The 14552-nt window shown below is 36.2% G+C and overlaps 1 protein-coding gene across 1 annotated transcript in view; it reads right to left on the bottom strand.

Moving 5' to 3' along the window:
• The window catches only part of LOC150088367 (methionine synthase-like), a 668558-nt gene that overhangs the window by 371926 nt on the left and 282080 nt on the right, over positions 1-14552 (bottom strand). The window contains 1 exon segment of the mRNA XM_090370745.1: positions 3783-3881. Coding sequence (XP_090226871.1) covers positions 3783-3881 — 99 coding nt within the window.

The raw sequence follows: 14552 nt of genomic DNA, 5'->3' as shown, positions 1-14552 counted from the left end.
AGGCCTTGAATGATTTGAACAAGCTCACTGCTTATGTTATTTTTCCTATTGCTCAGATTCCACACCTGAGGTTGTTGTTTTGGTTTTTTAGGAGCATTAGTAACTAAGGCCATATTGCTCCGGTGATATGCGGTGGTCATTCCCTGACCTTCCTGACCTTTCTCCATATTTGGTGGTCACGGGCTCGAACCCCGGTCTAATCAAGAAGCGCTTGCTATGCACTACTGCCCACCTGGCTACAGAGGCGCACCCACACCTGAGGGGGTATTAATTCAAATGGAGGAAAGACATTTGCAGAATAGATGTGCAGAAAGTTGCCAGCAATCAACCAGTTGGCGGTTGATTGCTGGAACAAACTTCCACCTGTCATTGTGAAAGTTGACAGCTTAAATAAATTCAAGGTTGAACTAAACAAACTTTTGGAGTGAATGGATGGGTGAAACATGAAGGGGGTTTCTTTTTTTGGCTGATGCTATATAAGCTTTCTTTCATGCATCATATGCCTCTACTAATGCTGATGCTAATTGAATTTCTGTAGAAACCTCTGTTCATCATATCTTTCATATAAAACTGAGATGAAAGTTGACAGTTTAAATAAATTCAAGGTTGAACTAAACAAAGTTTTGGAGTCAATGGATGGGTGAAACATGAAGGGGTTTATTTTTTTGGCTGATGCTATATAAGCTTTCTTTCATGCAAAAAAAGGGGGCCTCTACTAATGCTGATACTAATTGAACAGCTGTAGAAACCTCTGTTCATCATATCTTTCATATAAAACTGAGATTCAAACATTATAAATATGCATACATTCATCATCCTTTAGAATGATATTATTAAACAAGTATAAACGCTTGTAAAGTACGAAATGAAAGGACAGGCAACGTCATACAATGTCATGATTTTTGTTAATGAGGCTACATTTCACATAGAGGGAAAAGTTAAGTGGTGCAATTACAGAATATTGGGAAAAGAAAACTCTGAGCTATGTGAACACAAAAGAAATCTAAAGTTAAAGTATGGTGTGCTATGTCAAGTTCCTGATTTATGGACCCTATTTCTTTAAAGAATCCACTCAGTGCATTTTACAACATATAAACCTCAATTCTATGTGAAGAGAAGTTCTAAGGATATGTTAGAGGTTCAGGTGATGCTCTCATTATTGACATTTTAGTGCTATTCTTAAATGCATTTCTAATAGTATTTGTCCTTCTATTTGTCTCTTCCTTTTGCCTTCCAGCAGGTTTCCTCTTCATGACATCTTGTATCATCAAACTTACCCACCCACTGTTGTATGAAGTGTTGTCATTCAGGTGCTGGTTTGTTCATATCATGTTAAAAATGTCTCTTAGCTCTAATTATTGATATACATATCTCATAATTTTTGATTTATCTTATCAACTTGTCATTATTCCAGAACAGAGGGTTATTCTGATTGTCAATCGTTTATATCAAACTAAAACTTATTAGTTTGATATGAATTAGTTGGCTAATAATATTTATTATATAAAAAGTATTAACCAACTAAACTTTATTAAAATAACTATACAAAATATGTAAAAATAAATTAAAAATAAGTCAAGAATGAAAAACAATATACTAAAAGCAATTAAAATACACAGAGTAAAAAATTAAAATCACAGAACATAAAAGAGGATACAATAAGTTAAAATCACAAATATAAAAATGAGGAGCACCTCTTTGTCAAACAGACTAGTGCATGGCACAATATGACATAAATAGCATCTCTGTCATGTGAGTGAGAGTGTTAGAGGGGTAAAGTAAGATAAGGTCTATTAAAAAAAAAAAAAAAAAAAACACAATCAGAATCTGACAGCAATAAATATGTGTTGGCAATATTCCAAGTATGTCAGCACATCAAATTATAAGATAATGGACTTCATCATGGGGTGAATGCATCTACTCTTATTGTGTAAAATTGGGTCTTGCTATAAAAATATGGAGCGCCTCAAGCCATGAGCAAAAATATAAATCATGTGAGCAAGCCATAATCTCAATGCTACTGTGGGGATTGAGCTTATCTTGGAATATTGTTGCCAATGCATTTTGACTCTTACCACCAAATCCTGATTAGTTGCCTCCCCCCCCCACTTTGTCAAGTCATTGCATCCTGGTTTACTCTTTTTTTTTTTTTAGGAGCATTAGCAACTAAGGCCATATTGCTCCGGGGATATGCGGTGGTCATTCCCTGACCTTTCCGCATCCTCCGTATTTGGTGGTCACGGGCTTGAACCCCAGTCTAATCAAGAAGCGTGTGCTACACACTGCTTCTCCTGCCCACCTGGCTATGGAGGCGCCCCTGGTTTACTCTCTCCCTACATGTGAAAAACCTGTTATGTAGGTTGTATTGTGCCATGCACTAGTTTAGTTGACAAAGAAGCAAAAAAAAAACACCACCACGAAAATGTCTCATTAACGTTATGATCTGGTTGGACAGACAACTTGAGCAGTCGAGACCTGCTAATAAAAGTTTCGAGACTTATGGAACCTCCACATTTTTTTACTTTATGTTATGACACCTGACAAACAAGGCTTTTTTTTAAAACATATACATCTCATGTTTGTACTCTTGTCAAAACCAATTCTTTATTTCAATCATCAGTAAAGTTATTTGACTTTCTGATTCTGAATTCTGATAAAGATATACTGATTTATTGTTATAACCTAGACTGCAAGCTAGCAAAACCAGTTCCCTTCTAAATATTGTTTGATTAAATTCTGTAGCACAACCAATTATTCAGCATTGCTTAAGAGATTATTTAGATTATCCTGACCAGTCTGGTAACTAAATACAGGGGGGTTCCCGGTATCCGAATATTCATTATCCAAGTCCCCGCAGTTATGAGGATTTGAAATTTAAAGAATTAAAGCTTTTTTCCTTGAGAAAATTGACCAAGCACTTGAATATTTTTTGTGAGAACTATCTTCTTCATGACGGTGCAACAAAAATTCAGAGCAAAGTTAAAGATATAACTAAATGCTACGACACAATTTTATTTGAAAAAATACAGCAAAAAAAACCTAACAACTCTGGATTCATTCTTTATTCATACAACTGAAAAATAGTGTAACATATTATAAAAAATGTCTAATAAAATAATTTTCTCATTTTTCAGTTCCTTCATCCATTTTTTACTATGTATCATAATAAACATTACTATATAATATCAGTGTAGATACACAATAGACAACTCTTAAAGAAAAACTATAGTAGTATTGCGAAAGGCATCATTTCATCTATATCTCATATTGTGCTCATCCTTCACAGCAAGTTGCCTATGTATTGCACTACCTCGAATAGATAACGCTTCACTTTCAATACCAGGGTACCTGCCCATGCACTGATGAAAAGCCAACTAGCTTTGAAACGGTGCTGTCTGGGTGGTGGTGCCCACCAAGAATAAGTAACAGTAGGCTTCTCTATTGGTCAAGTGTTACTTATTCGAGGTAGTGCAATACATGAGAAACTCGTTGTGAAGGATGAGCATAATATGAGATGCAGATGAAATGATGCCTTTCACAATACTACCGTAGTTTTTCTTTAAGAGTTGTCTATGGTGTATCTACACCGATATTATATAGATATAGAATCTTAAACTCTTAAAATATTATGCCTAGTTGCATTTAGTTTTATTTAAATAATAAACATTACGAAAATTTAGTCCCCATTTTAAGTGGATTCGTTTTAAGTAGCATTTTCCGGAACCAATTATCCTTGGATAACGAGGATCCCCTGTATTACTAAAGTAAAGAAATTTATTTACTTTCATGAGAGGTCCTTCAATAATAGTCAAAGGATGAGGATAGGTATCTTTCTTTTGTCCAGCCTCTTCCAGATCTCTTTCAACAAATGTATCCACACCCTACAGACATCACAGAAAATTTATAAAAAATAAACATCAATCTATTGATATAGAGGGAAGGATGAAAAAATTGCAACAGTGAATTTTTATTTAAAAATATATATATATTTAGAGACAACTGCACATCTAATTTTTCAAAATAATGACCTTAGCTATTCACACTTTTTTCCCCATTGGTTATATAACTGTAACAAAAGCTACTTCAAAGTAATTTTTGAAGGTTCGTTGGTTGAATTTGACATAGCTGCCATAACTTTACCTCCACCAAAATTTTCATCCCTTTAATTAGTTCATTAATTCAGAAAAAAATAATAACATTATGCAAGATCGGGTAAATAAACAGAATGCTATAACACAGTTACACAGTGCTTGGAAAGTTGTATTAATATAATAATAACATGATGCAAGATCAGGTAAATAAACAGAATGCTATAACACAGTTACACAATGCTTGTAAAGTTGTATTCAATGACTGCTGTGATACAGTAGTCATTGAATCACAGAAAGGCATCATTTCTTCTGTATCACAGAATTCTGTGATACAGAAGTCAATTCATGAATAACAAAGTCAATTTATAAGCCCAAACCTCTTGCTATCACTGGAAGGCACAACACAACAACAAAAGCAGTAAAAAAAAGAACACCAAACAGTGTCTTATAATGAATTATTTCAATTCTTGCATTGAAATAAAAATCCTGCTCCTTGACTAATTTGCTACTGCGTCAATATAGCATGAACTGAGAGTTATTTACGCATGCATATTTTCATATAATGAAAGTGTATGTTCAACCTAAACTTTCACACATTACCTGGCTATATATTTAAACTCTACACAACTGCCAATGTTCATATCACTAGGTGGAAATTTATCACAACAATCAGCCTTTGGCCGAATGCTTTTTTTTTTTTTTTTTTTGTTAGTTGTTGGCGCATCGGCTTCTGTGGCCATATTGCACTTCCCAAGGTTTTGCAGTTTGTACTCTGATCCAAGCCCGAGGCGGGATTCGAACCCGCGACCTTTGGGTTGCCAGGCAGGCACTTTACCCACCCTTTGGCCGAATGCAAATTTCTATACATCCATTCAGGCAGTGGAGTCATGCTGCCAGGACAGTTCATGGGGATTTGCAAATGATATATAGAAACTTTGCTAGCAAGGATAAGGAGGTGATTATCCCTTTGTGCATGGCCATGGTTAGGCAGAATCTTGAGTATTGTATACAGGTCTGGTGGTCTCACTTTAGGAAGAATGAAGATCAGCTGGAACAGGTGCAAAGAAGAGCACCAGATTGGTGAAGGAAATAAAAGAGTGCTTTTAACTAGAAAGGCTTCAGTTCTGAAAATTTCAGCTTCTGCAGACTAGGCACCTATGGGGTGATCTGATTGAGGTGTTTAGGGCCTTGAATGGATTAAGCTGAATGTGAATGGCATTCTTCCTCTTGCTAAGACTACACACATGAGGAAACAAAAATTTAAATTGGGGAAGGATGGCTGCAGGATAAATGTGCGAAAGTTTGTCTTCAGTCAGTGGGTGGTTGATTGTTGGAATAGGCTTCCTTCTGTTGCTGTTGTTAAAGTGGCTGGTTTGAATAAATTCAAGAAAGAACTAGATAAATTCTAGGAGGGCATGGATGAATGGGTGAAGTGTGTAGTGGTTGTTTTTTTTTTTTTTTTTTGCCAGATGCTATATAAGCTTGCTTTCTTGCATCATTTGTCACTACTACTACTAATCTACTTCTACTACTATTCTACAACCATCTTTTTCAATTTAAAGTAAAGTGCATCACACGAAAAGACTGAAGATGCCGTCAGCATTTAGTTTACTCAATACTTTTAAAGCCTTATATACATCAATTAAATTACAATGTAGATGTCTATTTCCAGAAATCGTAATTTACAGAACCCACATCTTTTGTGGTAACAAGATATTTCTGTGACCAGAATTCGTCCTTCATTTCCAAAAATGGGGAAACAAACCCATATGTGTAATTCCTGATATGGTCTTATCATTGCTTAATGGGATAATATTTGTCCCTGCTAAAAAAAAAAAAAAAAAAGTAGTATTAGTATTATTATTACTAGTGCCAAATAATGCATGCTTATACACTAACAACAAAAAAAACTCATCTGCACATCTCCTCTAACAATTTTCTACTGTTTCTTTAAATTTATTCAAATTGCCCATTTCCAAAACAGATGAAAGTTAGTTCTGACAATCAATTACTTTCTGGCTGAAAGCACATTTTCATACATCTACCCTGATCCTGCAGTCATCCTTTTTTTAATTTAAATTTATGTCCCCTTATGTGTGCTGCCTGAGAAAGAGTAAGAATGCGATCAGCATTTATTTCAGTCAATCCATCTCATGGAATTCTGTCAATGATACATAGGAACTTTATCAGGAAGAACCAAGAGATTTGGTTCTCCCTGGTGAAGTTTTTTGGTTCTTCCTGTGCAGTATTCAATATATGGCCTAACCATTATATTAAAGCAATGGTTAGGCCATATCTTTAATACTGCACTCAGGTTTTGGAAACCTCATTTTCCAAATAATTTTTGGAAAATGGAATACAAAGAAGAGTAGCAAGATTAGCTGCAGTCACAAAAGGTTTTTTTTTGGACTTTATTGCATGATTTTGCCATTATCAAAAACATTAATAGTATAATTAATATACTTAATAGTAATAATATTAACTGGAAAGAAAGAAAAACCTATTCTTCAGTTATACATTCAGAAACATCTCAATTGCAACCTGCAAATTAGAACAGAGGATGCACTTTAAGGAATTTCTCTGAATGCAAATATATCTAGATTCCAACTTCAAGTTGTACCAGATATGTTTTAAGTGCTCTTAAGGCTTGATCAATGAAAAATATATGTTTATGCTAGTGATTAAAGTATACAATCTTCATAAAAATTGCAATTAATATCCCAATGTGGGACCTTTTCAGCAGCAAAAAAGTTATTTTTAGTATTGACACTTATTAGTTTGACAAGACTGGTTTGCAATGTAATCCTACTTAAATTTCTGCATTTTTAATGCAAATAGGTGTACTCTTACAATTTTAGATACTCGTTCCAAATCCTTTTTTGAAAGTTCTTTGAGTTGAATTTGTCATAGCTGCCATAACTTTACCTCCACAAAATTTTCATCCCTTTAATGAGTTTTGCTCATTAAAGGTATCAGCAAATGAGCAAAATTAATGACAAAACAACTTTTGCTTTAAAGTTGTTTTCCTCTATCATACCATTTTTTTTGCAGAATAAGAAAAATAAAAAAATATACGATCTAGATAAAAAATATATATATATATAATATAAACTTTAACTAAGTAAGCAATGTACAGAAATATAAAACAGAAAAAGGAAAAAATTTTTTTAAAAATCTACAAAAATTAATATTTTAGGAGCATTTTCCTTCTGCAGTACCTTTTATCTTGATTTATCCCTCCCTTCTTACTTTGTATGTTTCTGTATTTTGCAATGATTTACTTTCTATTTTTGCTCAATTGGCACATCTCATATATTTTTAGGTCCTTCAGATTGTCACAGACACTCTCTCAGATATGCCAGACAAGCTGTACTTGCTACCTGGGAGTCTAAAATGCTGATGGAACTGATATTCGGGTGACATTCAAGTCAAGTGGACTCAATTACAGCGAAGTCCGGATGGTCTGTGACAGCCAAATCCTCTGCTTGCACCTTCACGATTGTGGGACTGTTAGTAATCCTGAGTATAACCTCCATGCACAAGCACACTGTGGATGACCACCCAGGTGTGAACCAATGTAAGCAGAGCTCGAGGTGTGGTGCCCACACCACATGGAGCAATGCCACCCCTCTATGTTACCAGGCAACACTAGATGGTAGATGACTCTCATAAACTGGTGCAATACCACCACTTTGCTCATTGGAGGCTTGAAGTGGTGGAACACAAGTTTAGTCTCCAGAGCCAAGTTCCGGTCAACTGTTCCCCATCTCTTCCATCATGCAGTATGACTGATGACTTTTGAGGTTATGAAGGACATCATCACGAGATCCAATCTTCCTTTCATTTCGAGGGTACAGCTCTAAAATGGTGTTCACAGGCCCAGCCACTAGTTAGTACACTGGACCAAACCTATTGGTAACTCTTTAGGAGGCTTCCGGGTCAACTAATGTATAATCCTACTACCTCTACTATGCCAGATAGTGACTGGAGAGAGTCCGAGAGGTGTGTATGTGGGGGGCATTGTTGAGGCCACGTTATGTCAAGGATATGGGTTTATTCTTAACATGTGTACGCCATATCCAAAAATTTCATTACTTCATACAGCATGTCCCCCCCCCACACTTTTTCTTACTATTGAATACATCATGAATTGTCAAACTAATAGAATAAGCTTTTGTGTACGCCATATCCAAAAATTTCATTACTTCATACAGCATGTCCCCCCCCCCCCCACTTTTCTTACTATTGAATACACCATGAATTGTCAAACTAAAAGAATAAGCTTATCAGCAAAAAGATTTAAACCCTCCAAACACTTCCTAGTTCATTTCACAAATATATGTGGTCTCAGTTCTAATCTCAACGATTCCATTTCCACTTGCAGTCTACCAAACCCTGTGTACTTTTTAGTACACGGAGTTTGATAGAATCTCAGTTATCAGTTGATTCAACTACTGCTCATCTCAGTTGCCCAAATTATTCGCTATATGATTCTTTTTTTTCCCTCAAAGGTGGTACTTGTGCATATGTCTGTTCCGATATTCCCTGTCAGAGACTTGGTAATTTGGAATCTCGTCTTTTCGTTCTACTCTGGCTTAAACTCGCTCTACCTCATTCTGTCAAATTCATCTGTGGTCTCTATCGTTCTCCCAATTCCACTAATCACTTGGAGCTCTTTGACTTCTTCTCTTTGCAAATTGACTTCCTCAAGTCCAACTTTCCTAACAGTGAGGTAATTTTCCTTAGTGATTTTAATGTTCACAACTGCAGCTGACTTCCGTTTTCTAGTCACACCAACCCAGCTGGTTGAGATTCTGAGCCTTTTGAAATTACTAATGACCTTGCACAGATTGTTCATTTACCTACAAGAATACCGGATAATCCTACCCGTACAGCCAACATGCTTGATCTTTTTCTCACAAACAACCCTTCTAAGTACACGGCCGAAGTGAGTGGTCCTTTAGGCACCTCACAGATCACAACTTGGTGATTGTCTCTTCTCCAATGGAGCCTTTATCTCATGGCTATTCCCAACCTTGTATTGTTTGGCATTATAAGAATGCAAAAATGGGATGACCTGCGAGATTTATTTTCTTCTTTTCCATGGTCGGATTACTGTTTCTAAACTTCTGATGTCAACATTTGCTCAGATCGTGTAGTTAAATTATTGTTGTAGGCATGGAATCCTTTATTCCACACTCCACTTTAAAATCTCATCCTTTATCTAAACCTTGGTTTTCCAATAAATGTGCTAAGGCTGTTCAATAGAAGAACATTGCATATCGTAATTGGCTTGTTTCCAATTCTTCAGTTTCATTTTCTGCCTACACCAAAGCTCACAACAATTGTAAAGCAGTTATTAATCAGTCCAAACTAGATTTTAAACAGGCTAATGGTAGAAAACTTGCTTCTTGATCTAATGGTAGCCGAGCATTCTGGTCTCTTGCCAAAGCTATAGGTCGCAACTTTTGCCCATCTCTGCTCCCACCTCTGTCAAAACCAGATGGTTCTGTTGTCACTTCAGCCAAGGATAAAGCTGACCTGCTAGCATCCCATTTTTCTTCCAACCCACGTATTAATGATCTTGGTAAAACAGCTCCCACCATTCCCAACATGCTCCATTGAATGCCTCCTGTGGTCTTCCATCAAAAGGATATCAGAAGAATTTTGACAAATCTTGATGCTAACAAAGCTCCAGGTCCTGATGGTATCTCTCACTTATTCTCAAAACCTGTGCTCCTAAACTTACTCCTGTTCTTTGCCGCTTTCTTTTTTCACTTTCTTATTCCAAAGGTGTTTTTCCTTCTGCTTGGAAATTTGCTCATATCTTATTCCAAAGGTGCTTTTCCTTCTGCTTGGAAATTTGCTCATATCCAGCCAGTTCCTAAAAAGGATGACAAATCCCTCCCATCCAATTATCATACCACTGCAATTACTTCTACTTTTTCTAAAGTAATGGAGAAATCAATTAACCGGCAACTCTTAACTACCTAGAAACCTTCCGTCTGATCAACGATCGCCAGTATGGATTCAGTCAGTGTTGATCCACTAGTGATATTCTGGCTTATGTTATCCATTTATGGACAAATTCAATGGAAACACTTGACATCTTAAAGGTGAAACACTTGACATCTCAAAGGCTTTCGATCGTGTTTGGCATAAAGGCCTTCTAAACAAGCTTCCATCTTATGGTTTGCCAAATGTTTTTTGTAATTGGTTATCCAGTTTTCTCTCTGATCGCTCACTGAGGGTAATGGTAGATGGCTCTCTGCCTTCTAACTTCTCCACTAATGCTGGTGTCCCCCAAAGTTCAGTTCTTTCCTCCACTCTTTTCCTCTTGTATATTAATAACCTTCTTTCATTAACTGGATTTCCTATCCACAGTTTTGCCAATGATAGCACATTGCATTCCACTTTCCATTTTGAGAAATGTTGCCCTGCTCAATCAGCTTCAACTTCTCAAATATCCCCTACCAATTTCTTAAATGCCAATCTCCAGGTAATTCTCCATTGGGGCAAAGATAACTTAGTTGATTTCAATATGATATATCTCTTTTGGGGATTACCCTGACTTCTAATCTCTCTTGACACAAGCATTACAAATATTGTTTCCTCTGCATCTAAAAAACTTGGTTTTCTCTTTCACTCTTGGTGTTACTTTTCTTCCAAACAGCTGTTCACTCTGTACAAATCGCAAATCCGCCCTACCATGGAATATTGTTCCCATATCTGGGGCAGTGCTCCCAAAACCTCTCTCGGGCTTCTAGATTCCATTCAGAAGAGGGCAGTTAGGTTAATTAATGACTCCTCTGTAACAGAGTCTCTTCACTCGCTATCTCATAGATGTACTGTTTCTGCTGCATGCCTTTTCTACAGATACTTCTATGGGCACTGTTCTTGTGAATTGGCTTCTATAATTCATGCTCTCTCTTTGAAAACAGTTCAAACCCATGTCGCCAACATCCATCTACTGTCCAACTTCAAACTCACAGAACCAACTTTTCATCTTCCTCGTTTATTCATTCAACTGCCGTTTTCTGGAACCACCTTCCTTCTTACGTATTTCCTGAAAATTACAGTCTACAGAAGTTAAAGTCCAATGTCAACAAATATCTTCTTTCATCTTCTCAACCTCCAACCCAAGCATGGTACCAAGTACTACAGGTTCTAATATCTCTTGTGTTTGGGGTTTTCATAAAAAAAAAAAAAAAAAAATTATTATATACAGTTTGGTTTTTTTTTTTGGTTTTTTTTTTTTAGGAGCATTAGCAACTAAGGCCATATTGCTCCGGGATATGCGGTGGTCATTCCCTGACCTTTCCGCATTCTCCGTATTTGGTGGTGACGGGCTCGAACCCCGGTCTAATCAAGAAGCGTGTGCTATGCACTGCTGCTCCTTCCCACCCGGCTACGGAGGCGCCATTATATACAGTGAAACTTCTCCTAATCGACACCTCTCGTTAACGGACATCTCTCTACAACGGACATTTTAAAATTCCGCAACTCACCTCCATTGGTTTTAACGTGTTTGCAGCTTCTGTCTAGTGGACATTCTCTGTAACGGACGCGGACAGGCAATCTGCACTGTTTCGTTTAGATTAGCACTTAATTTGATCTCCCCATAACGGACAGTGGGCGAGCTCACGGCCCTTTTTCTAGGAACTTTTCTTCCACGTATTGCCTCAATCGTGTGTTTATTTTCTATTTCTGATTCTCTGAAATTTATCAAGGTTTACGTCGCGGTTCTAAACCCTTTTTCAAGAATTTTAATGCACGTGTAAAACTTCTGATGAATTCGGTGTGTGCAGGGAGGGGGGAATATGGTCGGCCTTTCGTCTTTTCAGTTTTAGTTTTCAGTTTTGTTCAGTGTCGTGTGAAGTGCACAATGTCTTCTCGTAAGCATTTAACTTTAAAAGATAAAGTCGAACTCATTAATGCGTATGATCGGCAAAAAAATAGTGTTCGCAATCTCGCTGCAAAATTCAAAATCGGGAAGACGCAGGTAAGCGACATCCTAAAGAAAAAAAAATGAACTGCTTAAACAATTTTGGCAACACGGAAATGATCACGTTCAAAAATCATTCCCAAAAACTGTTGGACTTCAAATTGACAATGTTACGTATGAGTGGTTTTGTCGCGCACATGCTAAAAAAATTTCCATTAATGGGCCTATTATTAGGGAAAAGGCTTTGGAGGTTGCGAAATCTATGGGATTAAATGAGTTCAAAGCTTCTGTGGGATGGCTAGACAAGTTCAAAACTCGGCATAAAATTTCTTGGAAAACCGTAAGTGGTGAAGGTGGATCTGTTGATACTGGGGTTGTAACAGAGTGGACCGTCAAATTGGAAGATTTATGTCGTGATTTTGAAGCTAAGGATATTTACAACTGTGACGAAACAGGGTTCGGTTGTTTTTTATAGCTCTTACCTGAAAAAACAATGAATTTAAAAAATGAAAAGTGCCACTTTTCGTGCCAGGGCGAAATTTCTAAGGAAAGCTTGACTGTACTATTGTGTACAAATATGCTGGGAGACTTTGAACAACCTCTTGTTATAGGAAAACCACAAAATCCTCGTTGTTTCAAGGGCATAAAGTTGAATCTTTTGAATGTTGACTGGAAGTCTAATAAAAAAGCGTGGATGACACGAGATATTATGAGCGAACCACCGATGAAAATAGAAGAAGTGCTCATACAAATCAATCGTTTAAAAATGTTTTTCGCCGCTGAAGAAGATACTGAAGGACTTTCGATGGTTTCTTCACTCCAAACAAATGTTGAAAATAAAATTATCAGCCGGAAGAAGGTGCAGAAGAACATAAGTGATTACTGTATGTATTTTTCTTAAGATAAAGCCATAATATGCATAGCACAATTGTATGTATATTATTTACAAAAATATTGTGCAAAATCTGTAAAAAATTTAATTTAATTTTACATTAAACGTTTAACGATTTTTCTTTATCTCTTATGTATGTAACTGTATATTATTTACAAAAATATTGTCCAAAATCTGTATATATTTTAATTTAATTTTACATTAAACGTTTAACGATTTTTCTTTCTTTCTTTTTTTTTTTTATCCCTCAGACTTCTTGTTAGCGGACACTTCTCTCTAACAGACACATTTTCGTTCCCCATGGCTGTCCGTTAAAGGGAAGTTTCACTGTATGTATATATATATATATATATAGTTCAAACACACAGCACAGTACCTCTTTTCAATAACCTTGATCTCTTGGTGAAACCTTTCATACTGTTCTTCACTTTCTGAACCAAGCTTCTGTGAAAAGATTCAAAGTGCCTGTTCAGAAAATGAACCTTCACAATTATGCTGCAGTCTAGTATTTTTAAACTAATAAGGACATTTTTGATAATCTCCTTGTAGTCCTATGATTTTCTGAGATAAAAAAAAAGTTCTAAAATTAAATTTACATTAGCTCTGATTGCTGATCCACTGAAAGTTTTATTTCAGGTTCAGGATGTAAACTGTATTTTCTACAGAAGCGAATTTTAATTGTCATATATATGAAAATTTAATAGCTGTTATTTCTATTCCATGCTTGTATTTTATTTACTGCACACTGTAGTTGCCACTCACTCATGCATATATTTTGTGAATGGCAGGAGATACTTAGGTTATCAGCATACAAACAAGCATCTACAGTAAGTAGCATATTTTTTGTTACTGAATTGATTCAAATGGGAAATAAAGTGGCACTCAGAACTGATTCCTGGGGAACACCTTATTGGTATAAATTCTAAAAAGAATATTACAAATTCTCACTTGGAAAGTCCTGTTACTCTACTCAGGAAGTTCTGAATGAACTTTGGGAGATAACCCTCTAATACCAAGGCCATGGAAGGAAATTTTTTGAGTATTCCGTATTGCCAGGTTGCATTAAAGGCATTCTCAATGTCAAAGTAGATCATGACTAGATGTCCATTTTTGAGGAGGGCATCTCATATGTTTGTTTCTGGTTTGATGATTAAGTCCAGAATAAATCTGGTTTTTTTTGTTTTTTTTTTTTTGTTTTGAAAACCATACCAGTCTGGATTTAGGATTTTTTGAGCATCAAGAAGCCAAACTAACTGTGCATTTATCATTTTTTCTAATTTTTTTTCCCAGGCGGCTTGTAAGTACAATAGGGCAGTAGTCATTCAGATTTGCATTGGATATTGAACTGGAACACAAAGTCCTGTCTGTTCCAGTTCAGTATTAGGTTTATAGGGGAAGGGTGCTTTCCAAATATTTTTTGTATTGTTTCCCATATCATTTGAGTATCAGATCTTGTGATTGTGAAGACAAATCTTCACCATGATTCTCCTTTGCTCTCTTGTTTCATGCACTTCACATTTGCCACAGCTTGCTTTGTATTGGATTAAATTGCTGGTGGTGGAGAATTTATGGAACAGGTTCCAAGTTTTATTCTGTTCACATTTAGTCTTATTACAGATTTATT

Source organism: Mastigoproctus giganteus, chromosome 3, assembly GCF_048544385.1.
Source record: "Mastigoproctus giganteus isolate SK-2022 chromosome 3, ASM4854438v1, whole genome shotgun sequence".
Lineage (NCBI taxonomy): Eukaryota > Metazoa > Arthropoda > Arachnida > Uropygi > Thelyphonidae > Mastigoproctus > Mastigoproctus giganteus.
Note: the sequence above shows the minus strand (reverse complement) of the source record. Positions and strands in the feature narration are given on the sequence as shown.